Genomic DNA, 26,820 nt, shown 5'->3' on the forward strand with positions numbered 1-26,820 from the left:
CTGAATCTGACATTTCCAAAGGCTGACAGGGAACACTCACAACACCACTCTTAGTATATTTTCAGATCATTCTTAAATCATTTTCAGGTCATTCTGAAATCATTTTAATTGGATTATGCTATCTGTTCCTTTCATTAAAAGGAGCTCTAAAGAAAGAAGCAAGGTTTTTGTTTTGTTTTTTTCTGTTATCATTAATTTGTTGTATACTTTAAAAGTATAGTTTTAAAAGTATCCATTAGAAATCTACAAAATCCATATGTGGACCATGGGCACCGATTGTAGTAAACACAGTTGGAAATCAAGTATAGCATAGAAACTTTGAAGATATTTCATCATCATTTAGCAGCTCAAATTGTTACCCTTAAATCATTTCAATATTCCACAGTGCTTCTGTTGCCACCATGTTTTTTGTAAATAGCAACTTCATGTTGAATATAAGAATGGCAAAATTATCTTTGGCTCCTTATCACTCTAATGCTGCCTACTAATATTTTTTTTAAGAGTAGAGATAATAGAGAGTACTTCAACCACAACAACACATGAGCACACAGCAGAAACAAATTTAAAATCAACAGCTCCAAACTTGACTGCAGGAAATATGACTTTAGTAACCGAGTAGTTAATGCATGGAACTCACTACCTAGCTCTGTAGCATCGTCACCTAACCCCCAAAACTTGACTCTTAGATTATCCACTTTTGACCTTACCCAATTCCCAAAAGGTCAGTAAGGGGCATGCATAAGCACACCAGCGTGCCTACCATCCCCTATGCTAATGTTTCTCTCTTACTAGTACCATGTATATAAATATTGTTATATTTTTATATACTACCAATACGTACTTGACTAAATAAGTAAATAAATAATGTGTGCATACAGGATTTTGGTCATTTGCAAATTAATATGTTCATTTATCTGTTTTAAAATTAATACGCTTTTCTTACTATTTACCTTCTCATAACTGGTCCTCTAAAATTCATGAAATGGTGTATGTCTTTTTTAAATTACTACCTAAAATCAGCAGCAGTACTATTCTTATCTTCTAAAGTTATGCTTCTACACCAATTATTTTTGTTTCTGCATGCTGTCAATTGACTTCATATTGTCTCTTCTCATTTTCAGTATAATATACAAACCGATCAGTACAGAAGTTGTGATAATGTTTCTGCCAAGTCATCAGATAGTGATGTCAGTGATGTGTCAGCTATTTCCCGCACCAGCAGTGCCTCTCGCCTCAGCAGCACAAGCTTTATGTCAGAGCAATCCGAGTATCCAAGAGGCAGAATCAGGTGAGTTTTAAATCTTTAGGATAATGTGTTAATATGTGAATTAAAAACCTTACGTCTTTTGCCATACAATGTACAGTGGTTTGCTAAATGAAACAAAACCCTATATAGAGCTTTGGTGGTGCAGTGGTTAGAGTGCAGTACTGCAGGCTACTTCTGCTGACTGCTGTCTGCCTGCAATTTGGCAGATTGAATCTCACCAGGCTCAAGGTTCACTCAGCCTTCCATCCTTCTGAGGTGGGTAAAATGAGGACTCAGATTGCTGGGGGCAATATGCTGACTCTGTAAACCGCTTATAGAGGGTTGTGAAAGCACTTTGAAGTGGTATATAAATCTAAGTGCTATTGCTATTGCCATTTTAGATTCACATAATTTAAAAAATAAACAGATTAATCAAGACTAGTAAACATTTGGTGCGATCAGACAAAGGCGCTTACCTCTCTTCATACAGTAAAGCAGGTTTTAAAAAGTTATTTTAGCATGTGTCATGCATACAGATGTCCACAGGATATAGTATAATATCAAAACATATGAAGAGTTAAAAGGAAGTGCAGAAAAAATAACAAATCTTTGCAAAGATCCTTTGAAATGTGCAGGAATTTAAAGCAGATGCTATAACTACCATCCAAGCAAGTTCAGTGTAGGTTGAACTTCAGCAAGTGAAGTTTTTATACTTGTTATATGATTTTTTTTAAAAAATAGTTGTTTAAAGGCAGGGCCACAAAAAAGTACAGTAGAAGATGTGGGTGCTCATCACTGCAGATTTCTAAGAAGAAATTAGACAATCATTTGACTGGAATGTTACATGGTTTCCTGCTTGAGCAGCGTGTTTGACTAAAAGACATCAAATGTCCCTTCCAACCCTTTTATTCTGTTCAGTAAAAGTCAATAGATATGATTTACAAACTATATAAAGTTAAATAAGAATTTTTGAAGTAGATTTGTGCTGAAAATAAAACTGATCTTACATCAGTTTAACATATCAGGCCCATTATTAAAATCAAGCCAGTATTTAATAGTTAATAGTATAAAAGGCATCCCTTAAAATTAACAAGAATTTTTATTTCATCTAAAAAGTCTATCCTTACTTAATGAAGCAACCACAATCAAATAGTAGTCTGGATATTTAAGTTGCTTCACAAAATATTTATTTTGCATCCTATCTTTGAATTTCTTAAAACTTAAGTCTAGCTGTATGGTAATTTCCTGTGAGCAACACAAAATCAATTATGGAATTTTGTTGTGGCATGTAATTCAAATGTTTATCAAATTTTTAAGGATATTTGACGCCATAACACTTCTGGGCAGTATACAATCGTAAAAATAAATCCACAAGAATAAACCAACAGGTTCTTAACATAGAATTCATCCATCAGAAGCTTATCATGTAATGTAAACTGAGGTCTAAGTTTTAAGAGGCTATTTGAATAAAACTAGGATAGGAGCCACAGAAATCTCTGGAAAGATGGTGTTCATATCAAAGAAGGATCACTTCTTGGGTCCCATGAAGTTGCATTTTTTAATTGATGGAGCCCAGAAGATGACAACTCTTTCAAATTAAACAGGGTAGACAAACATCACAGGAACCACAAAGGAGCCAGGAGTTTATAGCAACATGAGAAAATATTATTTTACTGAAAGAGTAGTAGATCCTTGGAACAAACTTCCAGCAGACGTGGTTGGTAAATCCACAGTAACCGAATTTAAACATGCCTGGGATAAACATATATCCATTGTAAGATAAAATACAGGAAGTAGTATAAGGGCAGACTAGATGGACCATGAGGTCTTTTCTGCTGTCAGTCTTCTATGTTTCTAACCAGCATCACAGATTACTCCAAACCTACTGTTAATGGGTGAAAAATAACATAGTTGTTACATGGGCACATATGCATGTTCATGACTTCCCATGTTTTCTGGATCAGCTGCAACTCCCCAAGTGACTTTCAAAAGGTAGGCCCATGTAGAGTACATTGCAGCAAGTGACACAAGTGATCAAAGCAAGCCTTCTAGTGACAGGGAGTGACAATTCTGAAGGTGTACTTTTGAAATGAGCATAACTGGCATACGTTGAATCTGTACCAAGGTCTGTCTGGACCAAGTTACCAGCTGCTGCTCAAGCCAGAGCTATAAATACAGAAAAAAAGCACATAATCCACATAATCTTTCAACTGCTTCAGAATGATCAGATGTACGCTGTAAAGTAATTTTGGATTTTCAGACATACGAGTGACATATGATTTGCAGACATATATCACAGCAAATTCTTTCACATAAACAATATGTGATAAGATACAGGGCAACTCTTATGGGCAAACCACAACTTGTTTAGCTTTCTAGGAAAGTGTGAACCACATTATCTCCCCCGTCCCCCCCAAAAAACCTTTAATCAACTATTTCCTTTTTCATGTATCCGGATTATTTCATTTTGGGAGGAAATGGCATAGAAAATTACTTAAGGAAAATAAGGAAGAAATCTGTAAAATTTCTCTGTTACCTTTCAACAAATTACAGGCATTTGATCTATTATTCCATTGTTCTTTTTCCCTCTACAGTAATTTGGGAATCTGAGTTGAAAAAGCAAATTCAGAAAAGCTACAGGCCTCTCTTGGACTAATGCAAAAAAGTATTTCATAGCCTGTAGGGATTTTATTAATATAGACCAGTGATAGCGAACCTATGGCATGGGTGCCACAGGTGGCATGTGGAGCCATGTCTGTTGGCACATGAACTATTGCTCTAGCTCAGCTCCAATGTCCATGTGTTGGCCAGCTGATTTTTGGCCCGCACAGAGATTCTGGGAGGATGTTTTTGGCTTCCACGGAGCCTATGGGGGGGGCTTTTTACCTGCCCCCCCGGCTCCAGGGAAGCCTTTAGAGCCTGGGGAAGGGGAAGCACAAGCCTACTGGGTCCACCAGAAGTTGAGAAAAGGCTGTTTCCAACCTCCAGAGGGCCCCCAGGGGGCAAGGGAAGCTGTTTTTGCCCTCCCCAGGCATTGGATTATGGATCTGGGCACGCTCTTTCGGCACCTGAGGAAAAAAAGGTTCGCCACCACTGATATAAACAAATCGTGAAATATCCAATTTATTTTAAGAAACTTGTTGCAAGTATAATCCTGTACAGGTCTATTCATGTATGTCCATCAAGCTTCATTGGAATTATTCCAAGTAAAGATGTTGCCATAATGTTCCTGATTTAGCAGTTGTATTTCTTTTTAAAGAGATTAAGCAAGGTTGCAATGCATTATTTGGTATTCAAATAATTTATCTCATACTTCTCAGCAATAATATTTTAATATTACTTAAAATTAGGTATAAGAAATGAAATAGTAGTCTCTTTCATTTCTGTACAAAGGTACAAAACATCCTAATGGTTTCTAATAAATTTTGAGTTATCTGACTCCAACTATGTGATAGTATGACTTTTTTTTGAAGAATACTTCTTTATTTAACTGATTAAGTAAATAAAACTGAAAAAAGAGTTATAAATTATGAAATCAAAAAGAAAAAATAAGATTTCTCTTACAACCACCAAACCTGGCCTTTCTTGCATTTGAGATAGTCTTGAATTAACCATTAAACAAACAAACAAACAAACAAACAAACAAACAAACAAACAAACAAAAGCATGTGCTTATGACACCAAGGGAAGGGTTATTTCTCTTAGTTATATTTTGGGAGGGTGATTAAAAATAGTTTGAAATACATTTTTGTATTTCCATTTTTCAACAATTTTATTTAAAATGCATTATGAAATTTTAATTTTTTCCCTATTGCTCTAGTTATAAATAAAATATTTTGTTTTATTACTTATGGGTGTTTAGTGTGAATTATTATTATTTAAATATAGTTCTGGTGTCTTACCTGGGAGTTGGCCAGGAATAATTCTGAATTTTAAATCTGTTTCACCTTCAGTTCTTAGTGAATTTTAATGTCATATCCGTTAAACAATGGAAGGGCCAAAGGGTTCTATTGATGGGTTGTGCATGTGCCTAGGGCTCCATTTCGCAACCCTGCTTTCAGATAACTTGTGTTTTTGCAATCAGTGGTTTATTTTTTTCCCTTTCTTTCTTTTGTTAAAATTACACACAAACGCTAGACACTGCACAAGGAGAGTCCTGTTAATTTGTTGGAGCTTCCAATCAATCAATAGTCTAAGAACCTTTTTGACTAACAAAAAAGGCATAAGCTTTTGTAAGCTGCTGCTCATTTTGTCAGTGGTTAACCCAATGTTTCACAACCTCAGCAACATGAAGATATGTGGTCTTCCAAAGCCCTCATCTTGAAGAGTTGAAGTCTACACCTTTGAAATTGTTGAGGTTCAGAAACAAGTTAAGCCAATATAGGATTTGAAAAGAGGTAGAGGACAGTTGTTGGTGGGGAGATCAAGGTTGGCTATGCAGATGGAGGCGACATATGGGACAGATAACAAGTACTTCATAATTCCTTTTTTTTCATTTTGAGTTATCTTCATTTAATTTTGCATGCCTGCATGTTGTGACTATGGGAAGATCAAAATCCTTAGAGAACTGCAAAGTTGATGGCAAAAAAGACAGGAGGATTTCATGGGACTTAGATGACAAGACGGGGCACAGTGGAAAAATAAAGAATGTGGAAGACAAGAAAAGAAGGCATACTGTTGCTGATGTGAGGTAAAGAGACCAGCTTCTTTCCCCTGTGAATTTGTACCTGTAACCCAAAGATGTCATGATTTCATTACTTTGGAAAAATGACATATGTTTCAACTGATGTATATGCATTGCTTGGTTGCTATCATAAATAACCAAAAATATTTTGAAAAATTAAAATCGGTCTGGTCAAGCTGGAAGAGCAGTATTATATTTTACATGGAAATGACTTTTTTGCAAGGAATAGATGCAAAACCCACACATGTGAGCCGCTCCGACTTTTCGAAGAGGAGCGGCATACAAATCTAATAATTAATAAATAAATAAATAAAATATTCACTATGTAATTCTGAATATATTCTAGTCTGCATACATAGAACCCAGTACTATTGAGAGAAGAATTATTGGGGATAGAATTAAGAGACTGTTAAATTAGAGGCACCCAGGCTGACAGGAACAGAGGCAAGATGAAGTTCTGAACAGGAGAAACTGATGTCCACCTCCATCTTGCAAGGCTTTCCCTCCAGCTAGACTGAGAGGTACAATTTGGAGGAGGAGTTGCTGCAGAGGCTTGGCAAACATCCTCAGAATAGAATAGAATAGAATAGAATAGAATTTTTATTGGCCAAGTGTGATTGGGCACACAAGGAATTTGTCTTGGTGCATATGCTCTCAGTGTACATAAAATAAAATATACATTTGTCAAGAATCATGTGGTACGACACTTAATGATTGTCCTAGGGGTCAAATAAGCAATGAAAAAGCAATATTAATAAAAATCTTAGGATATAAGCAACAAGTTACAGTCATGCAGTCAACATGGGAGGAAATGGGTGATAGGAATTATGAGAAAAACTAGTAGAATAGAAGTGCAGATTTAGTAGAAAGTCTGACAGTGTTGAGGGAATTATTTGTTTAGTAGAGTGATGGCGTTCGGGAAAAAACTGTTCTTGTGTCTAGTTGTCTTGGTGTGCAGTGCTCTGTAGCGACGTTTTGAGGGTAGGAGTTGAAACAGTTTGTGTCCAGAATGGAGGACTGTTAAATCTTGTGACAGAGAAATAGTCTTCCTTCCCTCAATAGGCTCTCTGTTGATTGATTTGGTATCAAGGTGCTTCTATGGGTGGCAAGATGGCCCTGCAGACTTGGGACAGGTAACCCTTCTTGCCACAACAACGGCATGTGGCAGAGTGAAACCTACAATCAGCCCTTTTGTGGTTTCCCCCACATCCAAGGCAGGAAGGCTGAGGTGGTTTTGCAATAGGAGACTTTTTGTTCTTAGCCTTCAGGTGGAAGACATCTTACTCTTCTTCAGAAAGGTCCTCAAGGTCAGAGTCCTCATGATGGACAGTTTGGCTTCTGCTGGACAGTGAGCTGGCAGTAACGTACCTCTGCGATTCAGAGACTGATCGTTCAGAATAGTTCTGAAGCTCTGGCTTCATCTAAGGCAGTTCAGGGTGGGCCAAAAATTGACATTGGAGCCTGACTCCAGAGACCAGTTGATCCAGCAAGAGATCATTCGGGTCTATAAACTGACAGATCAAAGAGGCTGTGTGAAGGGCAGCCATATAGTCGTTAATGGATTCACCTTTTTTCTGGAACCTATGGTGAAGGGCATGCCGTCATGTGATGTGGGATGATGTTGGAGCATAGTGGTTATGAAACTTCTCCCAGAGCATCTCCCAAGGCACCATGTAAACTGTCTGAGAAGCTGTTAAAGCTCTTGGTGTGGCAAACATTTCTCTGCCTCAAGAGCTGAGAAAATAGTCTAACTTCCTGGTGCTGGAGAGCTTTGTGAAGTGATTGGTGCGGAGAACACATTCAAAACGTGTGAGGTAGTAATTCCATGTTTCAGTAGCAGGCTCTAAGGAAGAGAAAGCTGGTAAAAGTGGCCATCCTGAGAAGGATGGATTTGGGCGAGAGCGCCTAGCTAGTTGTCGTCACCCTAGCTAGTTCCCTTCCTCATCACCAGTGTTAAATCAGAGGCACCCAAGCTGACAGGAACAGAGGCAAAACAAAGTTCTGAACAGGAACGCTTTATTTCTAACTTTAGCACCACAGGAAATAGCAGGAGAACAGAACAGCAACTCAGCATTTGACAGCTCCTTTTATAATTGAACTGTCAAACTGGCAACCAATCAGGCCATCCCAATTTCCTGCTTTCTGGCTGCTCACATCTTAACCAATCAGGCTCAACTTGCAGCCGGCTTGGGGTTTTTTTGGCATTGTCATAAGTCTGAGAACTTAATACTGATCACATCTTTTGGAGGATATTTCATTGGACTTCCATCCTCATTTACCGTATTTTTCAGAGGGTGGAAATGTCAGTGCATCTTATACACTGAATACAGCCATTTTTTGGCCTCCCAAAGCCCTGCCCCTGCATCTCATTTTTGCAAAAAATGGGCATGTTGTTTTGTGAAAATGGGATTTACAGAGGATCTGAGAAGCCTGCAAAGAGCTCCTGGGTGCTGGGAGATGGCAAAAATGCCCTTTCCCCTTTTTTTCTCAGCCCAAGTCATCTCACAGGGTGGTTGTTGTGGAGAAAATGGGAGAAAGGAGTATTAGATATGTTTGCCGCTTTGAGTTATATATGAAAATAATAAATACATGTTAAAAGTAAATAAATAAAATTTTAGATTTTGAACGCTAAAAGGGGAATAACTCTACTAAATCCTCCAGTAAGATTTTGATGACTGGCTATGGCAGCCGTTTACGAAAGTGCCCCGGGCCAAAAGGTTTATGGCACATAATAAATATGTCCACTATTATTTGGTATACTATCATGTTCATTATTCTTCACGTTGAGTAACTATTTGAAATATTCAGCAGTTTGTGTGCTCTTCAAAACTTGGTTATAGCGTGAATCCAGAGGTGGGTTTCAACAGGTTCCAACCAGCTCTGGAGAACCAGCAGTGGAAATTTTGAGTAGTTCGGAGAACCAGTAGCAGAAATTTTGAGTAGTTCAGAGAAACGGTAAATACCACCTCTGACTGGTCCTGCCCCCATCTATTCTCTGCTCCTGGTTCCCAGCCGATCAGGAGGAAATGGGGATTTTGCAGTAACCTTCCCCTGGAGTGGGGAGGGAATGGAGATTTTACAGTATCCTTCCTCAGACAGGCCTACCAAGCCACGCCCACAGAACCGGTAGTAAAAAAATATTTGAAACCTACCACTTCATGAATCTCAAATTATTCTCCCATAAAGAAATATGACAGCAGTGAAGTTTTATTACTAGACAGTTCAATTGTTAGAGCTGCAGACAGAAATAAAGTTGTAAATGTCTACAGTTCTGATCAATGCAATGAAAGCCATTATTTGGTTGAAAATTAAATAGTTCTTGCTTCCATTCTACTCTTAAAAATATTTACTCATCATTAAGTTTCACTGAGCAGGACTTGTTTGTCAGAAAACTTGCATAGGACTGTAATATTAATTGGTTTGTAAAAATACTATTTTTCCCCAAGGTAAGAATTTTCTCTGTGATTGACTGAAAGAACATTCTAAAGTAACACTTAAATATGGGACACTTGGAATAACAGGATAGTTTATTTTTAGAAATATGATGCTCCTCATTAAATAGAGATGATTATCTTTCTCTTTGGTCCAGGACTACTATTTGCTCTGAAGTTAATATTCATGAGCCACCTTCTTGTAAAGCGATCCACAGAAACTGAGATTTAATAGAGAAAGCAGAAAGCATATTTACTAGCAATGGTGAAATTTGTCAACAAACCACAATAAAAACCTATGTATAGTCTAAAAAGAAGTCCATGAGCTAGTAATAATTTCTTATTGTATTGAAGAATTATATGAAATAGGGACGATCTATCTGTGAATGAAATTATCAAAGATTCCATGCTAAGAGACTCACAAGATTGAAAAATAGTGACTCATAACTTGTGCAGAAGGAATTGTGCTACTGGCCTTCATTTCAAAAAAAAGATGTATTTTCATAGAGTGAATAGGTGAGTCATTTTACAAAGCAAGATACTAAATGTGTAAATTTATTTGTCAAACTAAAATTCAATGTGATATTTGTTATATATTTAAGTGAATATGAGGGGGGGTGTTCTTATATGCTTATATGTATGTATGCATGCAGTTGATCTACATATTAAAATATTATTTTAAGAACGTTAGAATAACCGATGTATATTATTTTAATTTGCTTCTCAATTTGAGTCCAACAATAAGTAAAATATGCCTTTTAAATTTCTATTCAGTTATATCATATCATTGAAATAAAACAATGGAGATTACAGGGAAGTTTAACTTGTGTGTGCCATCAAAATGCAATATTGATTGTTTGAACAGAGCAGTTTTTGATAGGATCTCATTAGTTTTTTTAGTTAGGTTTTATTTTTCTCTTAATGTTGATGGGATTCCTAATCCTGTTATGTCTTCTGATGAGGAAGACATGATTTCATGAATAATTTAAATCCACCAGAAAGATTTAAATTTGCTTTGGGGTTCCTTAAAAAATTGGAAATGAATCTTGAAGATTTGATATTTTGTAGTTGTTTCTGCTTTTTCACATAAACATTTTGAAGTACTCTTCAGAACTTGAGGCAGTTATTCAGCAATCTTACTTAATCCTAAAATAGAATGCTAATTTAGTTTTATAAAGGACACAAGGGCTTCCTCCTTTTTGAGATATTCCTGTGAAATATGTTTTTAAAATTTCTGTTTTCAAAAGTTAATTGTCCTGCAGACTAAGCAGGCTTAGGGGGTGGTGGGCACTGCCCAGTAGCCATACAGGGTTATAAGGTTTTCTGGATTGCAGTGTAGTAAAACTTCCACTTCATTCACATAGGCTCAGTCAAATCAATATAGCTCTCAATTAACAGGAAAAAAATTACTTTCCCAAGTTTAACTTTTGATCTGGTATTCATTTATAATTACTAGCAAAGAGCTTCACTATTTATTTCAGGAACAAATGCATGTAATGAATAATAATTCTACATTTCCCCAGAGCTGAGTATTTAGTTCATGTTGTTCCTTACTTATATAGTTTTATTCTGATAAGAGTTGATTATGGTTAAGAATAAATACTAAGATTATATCTTCACAATTATGTATTTTTAAATGCAAACCACCAAGAACTGTAGCTGTGCAACTCCACTGATATCAGATTTTCAAGGGAGTAGATGTCAAGAGAGATCAGTCTTTGATGTCATTACAATGTAGGGAGCATTTGAGAATAGAAAATTGAAAACAATAGTGGCTCAATAATAAGCATAGCTAATATTGTAACTTAATTTGTTTCACAGCAAAAATTAGATTTATCGTGTTTGAGATTTGGTGTCCTGCTTTTGAGGCTCAGGAAGAGAATTGACTTGTTTTATGGTGATGGTAGTGATGATAATGTTGTGGCTGCTATTATAAAACCAATCTACTCTTTCCATCTTTGGGCTTTCTGTACTGGAATATGAAATTCTTATATAAAGTAAGGTAGCTTTGATAGAAAAATCCACACCTTACCAAAATAATGGTTAAAATTCATTGGCCAAAAAAAAAAAAAAGATCATATCAGAATTGCTCAAACAATAGTCCTTTATTATCTTGTATAAAACCAAAGAATTTTATTTTCATCTTTTGCTTCTTACTTCATTGCTAGTCATGATTTCTGTTTCTGTGTAATAAATCCTTTCTTTACCCAAGTTAAAGATTCACAACATGTGTGCATTTGCAATACATGCAATAATCACTGACTGATTGATAATCAGCAAAGAAGTCTACAGAGAGGGGCGGCATACAAATCTAATAGATAAATAAAATAAATAAATAAAGAGGTTTGGCTGCAGCAGGGGTGGGTTCTAACTCACCTCGCTGCTGGTTTGCTTCCTCCTCTGCGGATTCATGGGCGTGGCCAGCTGGCCATTGCTCCCGGTTTGGCAAGCGGGGGGAAATTCCCGCTACCAGTTCCAAACCAGTCAGAACCGAGAGGAACCCACCGCTGGGCTGCAGAATGTTTTTTCCAATGGGAAAAAACCTAACAATTGGTTCCTCCCTGTTCGTCACCGAACTGGATCAGTCAGTACCAGTCTGTTGGCATGCTTTAGAGGTCTCAGAGGCAATGTAGTTCTAAGTTGTCTAAGCCCAAATTTTCAAGTGTGGTGGAATATGAAATATTTGTGAATTGTGAAATATTTCTGGACTCTCTCAATTGTATTAATGTCCGATATGCAGTGCGGATTCCAGACAGGTGAGCTGTATCCTACAAATAATATCAATATTGAAACTGGCAGGACATTAGAAGTTGCTCCCGTTCTCACTAATTTTTGCCCAACCATAGTTCTGTTTCTCTGTTTTGGTAAGGAAATGTACCTGTTAAAGGATGATCCAACTGGTGGTTAATTGTCTAATGGGATATAAAAGTGTCTATGTTCTGCTAACAGATTGTACTCTTCTGTCTTTGAGAACATTGCTGTTCAGCTATTACTTGTGTTTTATATATATCATTATATCTCAGATAGATAGATAGATAGATAGATAGATAGATAGATAGATAGATAGATAGAGATGTGAATAGGTGTATCATTTTCAGATGAATAAATATTTTTTCTCAGATATTTTTTAGTTTCACTTTTTTCTAGTTTAACCCTCAGATGGAAGTTCCATTAATTTAATAGGCTCTAATTCTGAATACGTATGTACAGATATATTTAGTATACGAATAGCTTCAAATGTCATGATAAAGAATGATAAAGGAAATGGAGCATCTCCCTTTTGATACCAGGTTACAACGCCTTGGTCTCTTCAGCCTTGAAAAAACGGCGTTTAAGGGGTGACTTGATCGAAGTGTATAAAATCATATACGGGATAGAAAAGGTGGATAGAGAAAATTCTTTTCTGTATCACACAATACTAGGACAAGGGGGCACTCCCTAAAGCTCATAGGTAAGAAAGTGAGGACAAATCAAGGGAAATATATCTTCACCCAGAGGGTCGTTGGTTTATGGAATTTACTTCCAGAAGAAGTCGTGACAGCTGTCAGCCTTGATAGCTTCAAGGCAGGATTAGACAGATTCATGGATGCCAAGCATATAGATAGTTATTGAAATGGATGTCCAAGTGCTGCCTCTATGTTGGTTAAGGCAGGCAGGATTCCCTTGAGTACCACTTGTTGGGGGTCAAGGGAAAGGGGTGGGGTTTGCCTTCTCTTTCTGCTCAAGATCCCTATGGACAATTGGTGGGCCGCTGTGTGACACAGAATGCTGGACTCGATGGGCTTTGGCCTGATCCAGCATGGCTCTTCTTATGTTCATGCTAAAAGCTCACTGTCCTTATTTCACATAGTTAAAAAGTTTCCTTTGGACAATGTGGAACAGTTCCTTAGAGATTTCAGATTTATGTATATAGGATTAAACAAAATATTCTCGAAGGAAATGTCCTTAATTTCACATAGTGGAATAAGATTCAACTCTCTTTTCCAACATTTGTATACTAATTTTGTCATTTAAATAACACTTTTGTGACTGATCAGTTTTTTCAGGTTCTTTTCAGGTTTATATTCCTATCAAATGGAAAGAGCTTGGAAATGTATTTTTTTTTATTTTCCCAAATACAGTGGTACCTCAAGATACGAACCCCTCGTCTTACGAACAACTCGTGATATGAACCCGGGGTTCAGAAAAATTTTGCCTCTTCTTACGAACTTTTTTCGAGTTACGAACCGGCGTTCGGAGACTGCTGGGAAGCCGCGCGGCTGTTTTAAAAGGTGACAGCCAGGTGGCGGGGCTTCCCAGCAGCCTCCCGAATGCCGGTTTGTAACTCGAAAAAAGTTCGTAAGAAGAGGCAAAATTTTTCTGAACCACGGGTTCGGTTCGGGAGGTTGCTGGGAAGCCCCCCAGCCCGGCTGTCACCTTTTAAAACAGCCGTGCGGCTTCCCAGCTGTCTCCGAACGCCGAACGCGGAAGTTCGGGTTTGGCGTTCGGCTTTGGGAGACAGCTGGGAAGCCGCGCGGCTGTTTTAAAAGGTCGCAGCCGGGCTGGGGGGCTTCCCAGCACCCCCCCGAACCCCGAACTTTTGCCGAACTTCCAGGTTCGGGATTCGGGGGGGGGGTGCTGGGAAGCCCCCCAGCCCGGCTGTGACCTTTTAAAACAGCCGCGCGGCTTCCCAGCAGTCGCTGAATGCCGAACGCGGAAGTTCGGGTTTGGCGTTCGGCTTCGGGAAGCTGCTGGGAAGCCGCACGGCTGTTTTAAAAGGTGACAGCCGGCCTGGGGGGCTTCCCAGCAACCTCCCGAACCCCGAACTTTTGCCGAACTTCCGGGTTCGGGAGGTTGCTGGGAAGCCCCCCAGGCCAGCTGTCACCTTTTAAAATAGCAGCGCGGCTTCCCAGCAGTCACCGAACGCCGTTTTTTTTGCGGGGGTTTTTTTTGGTTGCACGGATTAATTGACTTTACATTGTTTCCTATGGGAAACAATGTTTCGTCTTACGAACCTTTTGTCTTACGAACCTCCCCCTGGAACCAATTAGGTTCGTAAGACGAGGTATGACTGTATAACTTTATCAAAGAACTTTATTTAGATTGCACATCATATCCCCTTGAAATTTTGTTTCAAACAAGAGATCTCTATAGATGGCAAGTTTATTTCACTTTGAAAGTTATTTCTCATTAGGAAAACTCATGGCCTTTTGCACTACAGATGGGTTATAAAACTATAATGACATTTAAAAATGGTCATGAAAACAATGAGATTGCTTTAATTAGTTGATTAGGGAAGGGGGGACATCACTTTTAAGAACTGGTATTTGAAATTATCAAAGAAGTTTGAATGTATTCTTATCAAGATTTGAACAAGAAAAGTTAAACCAATTTTATTATACACACACACACACACACACACACACATATATATATATGTAGATTGTTCTGAGTTCGGGTTTTGCCCCTTGTAATATTTTGCATATCTATGCAACGTTTCGGTGAAATCACATTCACCATCATCAGGCTGAAGTTGTAAGCTTTGTGCTGCTGTAGATATAGTTTGTTTGCAACTGCCATTTGTTCCTTATAAATAGTGGTGGGGGTGGAGATTTGGTTTGAATGTAGCAAATAGATTGGGTGGCTATGTTTTAATGATTTGATTGGTTGGTGGAATCACATTTAGTTGAAGGATTGACATGGTGATGATTATGATATAAACTAATCATCTAATCACCTAATCAGCATACATTAATTACATCAATGACCCCAGGTGTTACCCCACTGACTCACCAGGAAGTTTCAACAGAGTTTGCAGATGCTGAGCCAGCACTACACACTCACCCACCAGTATTTATACAGGGAAGGCAGCTCAGGTCTCGCTGTGTTTGCCCTAGCACAAGGACAAAAGCACCAGCCTGAAGATGACGAGTGGGACCTCATATATATATATACATATACTGTACATCACACACACACACTAATGTGTTTTAAATTCATAATTTAAATGTACATGTATGTTTTTACTTTGAAAATATAGTACGTTTACTCCTAAAATGCACGGCGGAAGGATGGGGACTTCAGGGAGAATCATCACAAAGAGCACAAGTGTGAGTGGAGAAGTATATAAGCTGGAACAGAATGATGGGAGTCAATCAGATACTGCAGTTGGGACAGTTGGAACAGGTGGGAAGAAGAGAAGATCAAGCCTTAGTGCCAAAGTGGTTGCCATGGTATCTCGCAGAAGCAGGAGCACATCCCAGCTTAGCCAAACAGGTGAGTGAGATAAATGTAGCAGGATCATAGAGCTTTCTGAGAAGAAGCTATTTTCTTGTAAGCCTATGATACAATCAGCAGTGTCAACTATGAAATATTGTGAAATATGTATTCTGGAATTTTGCTTTGCCCATTGTGATGTACATTGACTTGAAAGGTAGACTTCAGGGACATCTTTCTTTCTTTCTTTCTTTCTTTCTTTCTTTCTTTCATTCATTCATTCATTCATTCATTCATTCATTCATTCATTCATTCCCCAGTTAATTTTATAGCCAACAAACTATTTTCATAAATAACATATTTTTTTGCTGATAAGTGAAAAGGAAGGGAGACTAATGTAGATCTATTTCGAGCTTATTATGCTCTCATCAGCTAGCCATACCCTTACTGGAATTTGACATAATATAGCATGATGTAACATGCTTTTAATTTTTTTTTGAGGTACTTTAGAAATCATAAAAGCTTCATCTCTATAGCCTAAAGAAAGAACAGAGGAACTGTAGAGAGATGGAAGAATCCTTTAAGGTTCACAGCTCTCTTCAAATCTATGAATCCATTTCTCATTCTGATAAGCATAGATCTCCTTAGCTGATGCTTAAGAAAGAAAAGGGAAAAAGAAAGTATTGATTTAAATATAGGTTTTAGTCACATTTATAGAAGGTGATTTCATCGGCAAGATAATCACAGTGTGCAGGTATGTCAAATATTTCTGATTGGATTGTCTTACTTTATCCTGTCTTTTTTTAAAAAAAAAAGATTGATTAATTAATTGCCCCTTTTCCCACTTCATTAGCATCAATAAGGTGAATAGAATTTAGCTGCTTAAATAACCCGGGGTAGTTTATATATGTTTGGTTTTTAAATATTCAGATAAAAATGCATGTGTACATTATGTGTTCAGTCTATTTTACAGGAAGTGTCTGGAGTTAATAATATTCCATGTCATGTGAAATATTTGTCTATGCAAGATTTTTAAACAAATGGTCCTAGTTTGTTTAAGGGCAGTACTTCTTAAAACTGTATTTCAATCCCAGTCAATGTGGCAGCTAAAGATGATTTCTTCTGATACCTAGATTTCTGTTGAATGGTCATATCAGAAATAGTATGCAAAATTAACGCTACTCATTTTTATTCTTTTGAGTAGAGCTATGATTAAATGCGTTTTTCTATTTACCAAAGGGGCAAAGTATCTCTCACAGATCAATTTCGTATTTTACTTCTTAGAAGAATGGGACCATCAGACATGAAGTATATTATCTCATTTATTTCAGTGGGTATTTCTTCCAAATAAAAATGCTTCGGACTTGTATCTGAAACGAGAGCTTCTCTGTTGTGTTGATTTTCTACATTCATTTTCTCTATTAAAGTGTTACATGAAGAAGGAAGACATCCTGCTATTCCTATCTGTACATATATGTATATAAATATATACAGTTGGTCTTAGTTATGGATATAGTCTATTGTAATAAAACTTATTGTTGCATAAGTATTATGAATATTATGTTAGTCATAAAAATGTGGTCTATTAAAAAGAGATTGGGTTACTTTAAGGATTCATGGTTTACATAAAATATTCACTAATCGTGTATTTTAATTGGTATTGGTGCACATTTTGCATTCCTTAATTAAACAGTGCAACAGTAGCAAAGAATGCTGTGATAAGCGGTTGGATCATTTATATATTTGTTAGAAAATAGTAAACAGTGATGTGTTTGGCTAAGCTTGGAAACTGGCCTTACTTTACTCTCATTATAATTTGTTTTGTTCTTAAATTTCTGTGAACAGACAACATTTAATATAATCTATTAACAGAATAAAATAACTCCTGTGATAAATGAATGTATTTATTTATTTATTGGATTTGTATGGTAGGGATACATTGTTTGTGTAGTCAATATAGTTTAGTGTATTCAGAGAATTTTCTCCCTTCCTTCCTTCCTTCCTTCCTTCCTTCCTTCCTTCCTTCCTTTCTTCCTTCCTCACATTAATTCTTAGCTTTGTCTTCTTTTTTAAATTGATGTGCTGACTGCCAAACACAAAGTTAGTATAGTGGAATTATTACGATTCCTTTCATCTTAATGAAACTGGGGACCTGATTGGCCTGATTCAATGAATTAATGAATATTGTATTAAATAAGGATTTGTGAAGCAGCTTCTTTGAGTCCCTTATTACTGGATGACATAGCTATTCATTGCATATGAGGCTTCTTCTGGCAATTCTGAACAATGCCATACTTCTCTGGATGGGATCATGTTTTAAATAGCTGTAATAATACCAATAGTTGTGTTACAATTGTGAATACACTGCACAGTGTTATTAGCCATTGCTAATGCAATTTTGTATGAGATTTTTGTTTCAAGACAAATGAATATTTTATGAAAATATAAATTGCTATATTATAATCTGGGAAAAATGAACAGGTGTATTCATGGTTATAGATGTTCACATTATTCTGATTTCTCTACTCATTTCACTTCACTAATAGCCTTCTACATTCAGATTACTTAATAATTTTTTTCCCCTTATGTAAAGTGACTGTTCTCATGGAAGAGTTTACATTAATTTCCCTTGTCCTAAGTCTAGCTCATAAACTGACGAAGAAATCTGCAGTGAAGAAGTGTGATATGTGATCAAAGCATGTGCATTTTATGCAAAAGCTTCGGAACTAGAAAATGCAGCTATTACCAACTCCATTCTGTATTTTAAATTCTATATATATAATTTGAAGACATTTGTATATAATTTTTATATTCAATTAACTGGGTATCATTAATTGTAACCATTTTACATTCAATGAGCTATTTATATGACTTATATGAGCTACCTATACTTATATGATATAGGGGTTTTTTTTACAAAAGAAACATTAGGGAACAATACGGATGTACTTAATGGAAAGAATTTGATCTCAACTTAGGCTCAAGCATATTTATAATTTTCCTTAGTATGGATTGGATTTTGCACATAAGTAAAACTATTTGTTAAGGATTCAGAGCCCTTTTCATTACAATGCAGGAGATATGAATCCATGTTTTAAATACTTCACCTTAGGTGATTTGTGGTCTTCTTCCTTGAATCGCTTCATGTGTTCATTTATTTATATAACAGCTATCATCAACTGCTCTCTGCTTGTCAGTCTAAAGAGCAGGAATTAGTTGGGATTGAAAAAGCAAGAGCAGCACTGGAGAATTGGCAACATCATGATCACCCCCTTGGGTCCTGAAGATGGAAATCTGGAGCAATATTTTTAAAACTCCTTTCCTGGGTTGTGCTCTTATATTTTCTATTGACTGCTGCAGGATGCTGTCCAACGAATCTTTCCTTTTCAGTTTCTTAGTTGTATTATCCTTTTATGATTCTTCCAGAAATGGGCATCTTCTTGAATAAAATGAAAATGACCTCTGCAGAAACAGTGATGAAATGGTCAGGATGTAAGAATTGGGCACGCCTGCTGAAAGATTAGGACATGCCATATGCTTACTAGCAGGCATTTGTTGTAAAGAGACAGAGCAGCAGGTTCTTGGCATTGGTATGCTACTTTCCAAAAAAGTCAATACTGTAGTGTGTGATTGAGTCAGCTAATAAAGCTATCCTGCTCATGACCTCCTGACCTTTTTTGTTTCTCAGAGGAGCAAACTGACACCAAAAATATAAACCAATGGCAGATTATATCTGTGTGAATGTAAGCATGTATGCTGATTTATGAAGGGGCGTATAAAAACCTACTCAGTTTTTTTTAAAGTTTATGATACATTTACTACTGAAAATTTACTAATATAGACAATATTTTTGCCTCTGCTTAAGAAATATATGAATGATATCAGTTTAGTTTAGTTTATTTAGATTTGTATGCCGCCCCTCTCCGAAGACTCGGGGAGTGGGTTGCTCCCAGTTCGGCCCGATTCTAAAAACCGGTATTGCTGGTAGCAGGAGGCTCCGCTCACCTGCCCAGGATGCTTCTGATTATTATTATTATTATTATTATTATTATTATTATTATTATTATTATTTCATTATTATTATTATGTCATTACAACACAGCAAACAAGATCACTATGCTGGATTTTGTATTTCATCACCAGTCAGGTGCTTCCCAAGCTCCTAGGACTGCGTGATGTAGCGGTGAATTATGTATGCTGATCCCAGTAAAGCGGCCTTTTGCAATTGACAGATGGAGATTTTGTCAATTCCGATGGTTTTCAAATGTCCCCTGAGATCCTTTGGCACTGCGCCCAGCGTGCCAAGTACCACTGGGATCACTTTCACTGGCTTATGCCAGAGTCGTTGCAGCTCGATTTTTAGATCTTTGTATTTCACTAATTTCTCTAGCTGCTTCTCCTCAATTCTGCTGTCCCCTGGGATTGCGATGTCGATTATTATTATTATTATTATTATTATTATTATTATTATTATTATTATTTAGATTTGTATGCCGCCCCTCTCCGTAGACTCAGGGCAGCTCACAGCAATAATAAAAACAATGTACAATAACAAATCTAATATTTAAAAATATCTAAAAACCTCTTATTTAAAAACAAGACATACACATTCTGTGCATGAGCGCTCAGGTGAACTGATAGTAAAGGTTTTTGGAACTGTATGATATGTATATCATAGATACTGTATGATATATATACTACATGCTTCCTGTCAAGTGTATATCAGTTTAGAAAAGACTAGAACAGAACAGAAAAGAATTGAATCTTGGAGGTCTTCTTATCCAATACCCTGCTGCAGAAAACCCTACACCATTTCAGACAAATGTTTGTCTTCTTAAAACAGTGGTTCTCAACCTTTCTAATGCCGCGATCCCTTAATACCCAATTCCAGCAACCCTTCTTTATATGTTTTAGCCTCCAGTCCCCTAATCATCTTTGTTGCTCTTCTCTGTACTCTTTCTAGAATTTCAGCATCTTTTTTTTTACATTGTAGTGACCAAAACTGAATGCAATATTCCATACGTGGCCTTACCCAAAGGCATTATAAAGTGGTACTAACACTTCACATGATCTTGATTCTACCCTCTGTTAATGGAGCCTATGACTGCATTGGCTTTTTTGGTAGCTGCTACACACTGCTGGCTCATATTTAAGTGATTGTCCACTAGGTCTCCAAGATCCCTCTCACAGTTAATATTAAATAAACTATTTTAAAGTAATGATGTCATTGAGTTAGTAAAATAATTAGTAAATTAGACTAATTTACTAATTAGAAAATTAGTAATAATGATAAAAAAAATTAGTAATTAGTAAATTATGGTAGCAGATTATATTTTCCTTTTCACTGTTTGCTGTTTAAATTGCTGTGATCTGATAAATTGAATGTTTTTTTTAAAGGACTTCAGAGATACATTAAAAAAAATGTTTCAGAGATGATAATCTCAACAGTCCTTGGATGTCCTGATTCTTAAAGAAAGAAACACTAAAGGAGTCTGCTGTTTCCTTCTAAGGATGTCTTTGCTTTATTATCTATTGTAAATTGCTCTTCCAGTAATGGAAAGAATGCCCTTTGGATAGCAGCATAATAGTTGCACTTTTGCTTGATCTGCCACCTTATTTTTGACATGAAGCAATATGTTGAATGAGAATAGTCATTCCTGAGATTGAGTGCAGGTCATTTCAGGAGAAATTATGCTATAATGCATCTTTCAAACAGATAATGAAATAAGAGTATACAAATTTCAGTATAGTTCACTGATCCCTCTTTATGGCCTTCCTCCCAGAGTTTGAAGTTCACAATCCAATAGAGGGACTAGAAGGGGAAAGTGGAAGAAGGAGGAGAGATTTTGTTCCCTTTCAAATATAAAGTGGTTTGTTTAGCGGCTGTGACAAATACGTCTTTCGTGAGAGATGCCCTTGAGTGATAGATTGGGGGAGTTCATTTTTCCCCAGATACAAGAATGGCAAGCTGAGGTTATATTTCTAAATATGATAAATGGATACTGGATAAGCATTAAACATGGCTTAATTTTCCTTACATTTACATTAGGAAACTAAGAGAATAATTCTTGAATTGTATAGTTAATGTGTCCTTTTGTCAGTTACAAATAGAAATTATCCATGTATGCAAGACTGCATCCAAGGTTTTTGAGAAGTGATACAGTTTATGGATTGACGGACTTACGTATGCTATTATGACATTAATTCCTCTGCATTTTAACCTCTTTGTATTAAATATTGCAGTGGTTTTCTCCCTTCTTCTTCAGTTGGAAGTTTTAAATGTTATATGCAAAATGATCAGATTAATGAATTATAAAGTTTGTCTACTTTTCTGTTTTCAGTGGAAAAATTATAGAGTTAATGAGTGTATATTTTTTGCAACTAGTCTTTTATTCCCTCCAATATTTCAATTGTGTTTTCACCAATACTATCTTAAAATTCTGACTACTTTTTGTATGTATCCATAATCATTTATATATCCAAAATATATTTATAAATCAACCTCTTAGGCATATTGACAAGAGTGTTCAGTTTGTTTCTCAAAGCAGCTCTTTACCTGAAGATTTGTTTTGAAATTATGTATCAGAATAATTTGTTTTAAATAGGAATGTTTAATTTTTCTTACTCCTAATACTTTTTTGTACAATTTGTTGAATTTCTGTACAATTTTAACCTTTTCAAGTTACATGTGTTGAAGAGTACCACACATTCAAGTAGAATGGTTTCTGTTTAAAATGTTCACCTTATATCTAGTAATTGAGATATAAAGACTCCAACGTGTGAGCTACATATCTCTTCCTCAAAAAATAAAAATAAAAATAAAAAATAAAATTGCCATGGGAACATAACCCATGAGATAGTCCTGGCTATTATGACATCAATGTGTTGTGTAAACAAAAGTGTACAAGTATCCCAGCAAACTGTCAGTTTGCAATAGGAAAATCAGACATTGCCTCTTTCTCAGTGGCATTGCTACTTCTAATCAACAAAAAGCAAAGATATTATTTTATTATTATTATTATTATTATTATTATTATTATTATTATTATTATTATTATTATTATTATTTAGACTTGTATGCCACCCTTCTCCGAGGACTCGGGGCCGCTCACAAAATACAATATAATAATAATATATGTACAAATGTAATAATTAAAATTCTAAACTAAAATCCCCTTATATTTAAAAAACAGTCAATTAAATCAATCACATCCACACATAACATTTCAGAAAGAAGGGGGGGCATGCTCTAACTGCCCCAGGCCTGGCGACATAGATAGGTCTTAAGGCTTTTGCAGAAGGCCAGGAGGGTGGGGGCAGTGCAAATTTCTGGAGGGAGCTTGTTCCAGAGGGCCGGGGCCACCACAGAGAAGGCTCTTCCCCTAGGTCCCACCAGACGACATTGTCTAGTCGATGGAACCTGGAGAAGACCAACTCTGTGGGACCTAATCGGCCGCTGGGATTGCGGCAGAAGGCGGTCCTGTAAGTAATCTGGTATGATGCCATGTAGGGCTTTATAGGTCATCACCAACACTTTGAATTGTGTCTGGAAACCAATCGGCAGCCAATGCAGTTCGTGGAGTGTTGTAGAAACATAGGTGTATCTGGGAAGACCCATGACCGCTCACGCGGCTGCATTTTGCACTATCTGTAGTTTCCGAACACTCTTCAGAGGTAGCTCCATGTACAGAGTTTTGCAGTAGTCGAACCTCGAGGTGATAAAGGCATGAGTGACTGTGAGCAGGGACTCCCTGTCCAGATAGGGCCGCAACCTGGCGAACCTGGGCAAACGCCCCCCTCGCAACAGCTGAAAGATGGTGTTATAAAGTCAGCTATGGATCAAGGAGGATGCCCAAGTTGTGGACGCTCTCTGAAGGGGTCAATGATTCCCCCCTCAGGGTAATGGATGGACAGATGGGATTGTCCTTGGGAGGCAAAACCCACAGCCACTCCATCTTGTCAGGGTTGAGTTTGAACCTGTTGGCACCCATCTAGACACTAACAGCCTCCAGGCACTGGCACATTACTTCCACTACTTCGCCAAGTGGACATGGGGTGGAGATGTACAACTGGGTGTCATCAGTGTACTGATGACAACTCACCCCATGTCCTTGGATGATCTCACCCAATGGTTTCGTGTAGATATTAAATAGCAGTGGGGAAAGGACCGACCCCTGAGGAACTCCACAAGGGAGAAACCTAGGGGTCGATCTCTGACCCCCCACTAACACTGACTGTGACCGACCAGAGAGGTTGGAGGAGAATCACCACAGAACGGTGCCTCCCACTCCCAATCCCTCCAGCTGGTGCAGAAGGATACCATGACCGATGGTATCGAAAGCCACTGAGAGGTCAAGCAGCACCAGGATAAAGGATAAACCCTTATCCTGGGCCCGCCAGAGATCATCCATCAGCAATCGGCTTCTTCCAAGGACCGCTGCAATTGGAGCGACACCACCTTCTCAACAACCTTCTCCATAAAGGGAAGGTTGGAGACTGGACGGTAGTTATTAAGTACGGCTGGGTCCAGGAAAGACTTCTTGAGGAGAGAGCATGCAAGTGCCTCCTTGTAGGGAGACAGAAAGGACCCCCCTCAAAGAAGCATTGACAATCTCCTGGATCCAGCTACGTAAAACCTCCCTGCTGCCTGAAACCAGCCAGGAGGGACAAGGGTCCAGGAATCAGGTGGCGGAATTCACAGCTCCAATGGCCTTGTCCATTTCATCAGGTGTCACCAGGTCAAACTCCTCCCAGACCTGGAGCTCCTCGGTAAACTGAGGAGCTCTCCAGGGTCTAGTGCCACAGAGAGGTCGCAAGTGCCACAGAGAGGTCGCAATGGTACAATCCAGTCAAGAACCTCTGTCGCAGCCGTGTTCCAGGCCACAGCGAGGGACTGTGCCGAACTGTGTACAAGTGAATCTGGTAAAACCCCAAGCGCCCTCTGAAAGCCCTCTGGGTCCATCAGGCATCTGGGGCGGAACCACCTAAATGGTTCTGCCTCCCTGCAGGGAAGGATGGGAGCGTTGAAGTCAAGCCGTAGCAGAAAATGGTGTGACCATAACAAGAGCAAAAGCCCCTTAGTCTCAGACCATTGCTCAGCTGCTCCGAGAGAAATATCATGTCGGGAGTGTGCTCTCCCTCGTGTGTTGAACCCTGAACTACTTGGGTCAGGTCCATGACTGCCATGGTGGCCATAAACTCCTGCACTAACCCAGAGGATTCACCAGGCGACGGCAGATTAAAATCCCCCAAGATGATAAGTCCGGGGAACTCCACTGCCAGCCCGGCTACCTCCTCGAGCAGTGCAGGCAGGGCTGTTGACACGCAGCTGGGAGGCAGGAAGGTGAGCAACAAGTCCACCTGAACCCATAGGTCCAACTCACAACCCGCAATCTTAGGAGCAACAAGTCTGCGTTGGCTAAAAGTCTCCTTGGCTATAATATGTATGCCACCCCGAGTGTGTGGAGAGGGGCGGCATACAAATCTAATAAATGAATGAATGAATGAATGAATGAATAAATAAATAAATACTCCTCCCCTGCTTCCCTGGGGTCGTGGCTGGTGCCATACCTGAAACCCAGCTGGGGTCCTCCCTCTGGGCCCAGCCAGGTCTCAGTCACACATACCAGGTCGGCCTCCTCATCCAGGATCATTTCCCAGATGAGGAGAGCTTTATTTACAACTGACCTGACATTAAGTAGCAACAGCCTGAGCCCAGGGTCCGGATTTCGCTTGTCACCAGCTCATGAGGCCAGAACAAGGGACTGCTTTCAGACAGTGGGCTTTCATTCCCCGAGAGCAGCCTACCCCATGTCTCCCAACATATCTGCCTCTCCCAGATATAAAGTACCCATAGACTTGGATTTCAAAAAACAAATTGGTTGAATTATTCAACCTTTCTTGAACATTACTAGACTATTGACAAAACTTTTTCTTTATCTGATCATTGCAGTTCACTTACTCTCCAGTTTCAAAGATTTATGATCAGACATTTCTAGCAAATTATTCATTTTGTATAACTCATATATTGAAGATGCCTAGAAATCAGTTATGCTCGGTAGAGGAAGAGGTTTTAACCTTTTAATTCTTCTGTCATGTTTGAAATTATTTTATTTGTGTGTAAATACAGACATGCTTTAGAGTTCTTGGAGGCAAAACCTGGTTTGAATGTGTGTCACCATGCTTATTGTTTTTATATACAATGTGATGGATGTTCAGGAATATGTTGATTTATCCAGGTCTGTGTTTCTTACGGTGGTATGTTTAATAGTGTATATTTTCTTTTACATGATCATAATTTCAATGAAACTGAGAAGTACTAAAATAAAACATAATGTCCATGTTTTGACAGTGTCATCTGAACAGTTTGTTCTGTATCTTAACTTTCAAACCTTAATAGCAGATCTACAGAATCACAGAATACTATGAATTGCAATGGGCAGGTGAACCTCTGCAATTATGACTAGTGGAAAAGACTGGTGTTTTTAAATTTAACCATTATCTATGGAGGTGTTGTCAAATGAAACAATTGTGCATTACATTCTTGCAGCTGAAACAAGATACACATAAAAGGCAACACCTGCCATTCAACAGAGGGAAGGTTGTGTATTTCCATTGTTAATGACATGCTCAGATGGGAAGATCTTTTATCAATTGTTTTTGTGAAATAATTCTCACATATCTGTCAACAAAATAATTGGGTGATGAATTGTGTTTATTATTTATGAACCTCTTTTTAACAGGATGGAATTCATTTAAATTGCATGCATTTTGAAGATGTTTGCCCACTTGCATGATTTCCAAGTGACCATAAGCTACCTCCAAATGTTGTTCATCGCTCAGCATTTACTTCCTAGTGGCCTGATGCAACTGTTCATCAGAATTCACAAAAAGCTTACAGAGGCTATTTCAAAGGAATCTTTTGACCCTTCCTCCATCTTGAGATACCAGTAATCCCTTAGCAACCATCACAAAAGAGATGTGAACCTATTTTACATAGGTAGAAAATAACCAATATATTACAGTGCAGTCGACAAGCCAAATGTGGGATTGAACTGAATTGTAGACAAATTGTTGTCTGGTTTACAATACAGTCTCTCTCACCTTAACACGTCTGAAACAATGACTGTCAGAATGAACATCCCATATCTGTATTATGAATGGAAGTTTTGCTGGATTTTTGTAGAAAATCACCCTATTGGGCAACCTGAAAGCAATAAAGGCGTACCTTGTGAAGGAAAAATAGAGTCTCATGAAAGTATAAA

The 26,820-nt window shown here is 37.9% G+C and overlaps 1 protein-coding gene across 3 annotated transcripts in view; it reads left to right on the top strand.

Moving 5' to 3' along the window:
* RIMS1 (regulating synaptic membrane exocytosis 1) overlaps positions 1-26,820 on the top strand; it is a 342,317-nt gene that overhangs the window by 303,993 nt on the left and 11,504 nt on the right. For 2 of the 3 annotated variants that reach the window (XM_070733057.1, XM_070733055.1), the window contains 3 exons: positions 1,122-1,288; positions 5,796-5,936; positions 15,381-15,616. The exons of the other annotated variant lie outside the window; for it this stretch is intronic. In XM_070733057.1, the coding sequence (XP_070589158.1) occupies positions 1,122-1,288; positions 5,796-5,936; positions 15,381-15,616 (544 nt within the window). The remainder of the gene's footprint in view (positions 1-1,121; positions 1,289-5,795; positions 5,937-15,380; positions 15,617-26,820) is intronic. 3 annotated transcript variants of the gene reach the window in all.

The sequence above is a fragment of the Erythrolamprus reginae genome, chromosome 1 (assembly GCF_031021105.1).
Source record: "Erythrolamprus reginae isolate rEryReg1 chromosome 1, rEryReg1.hap1, whole genome shotgun sequence".
NCBI classification, from domain to species: Eukaryota; Metazoa; Chordata; class Lepidosauria; order Squamata; family Dipsadidae; genus Erythrolamprus; species Erythrolamprus reginae.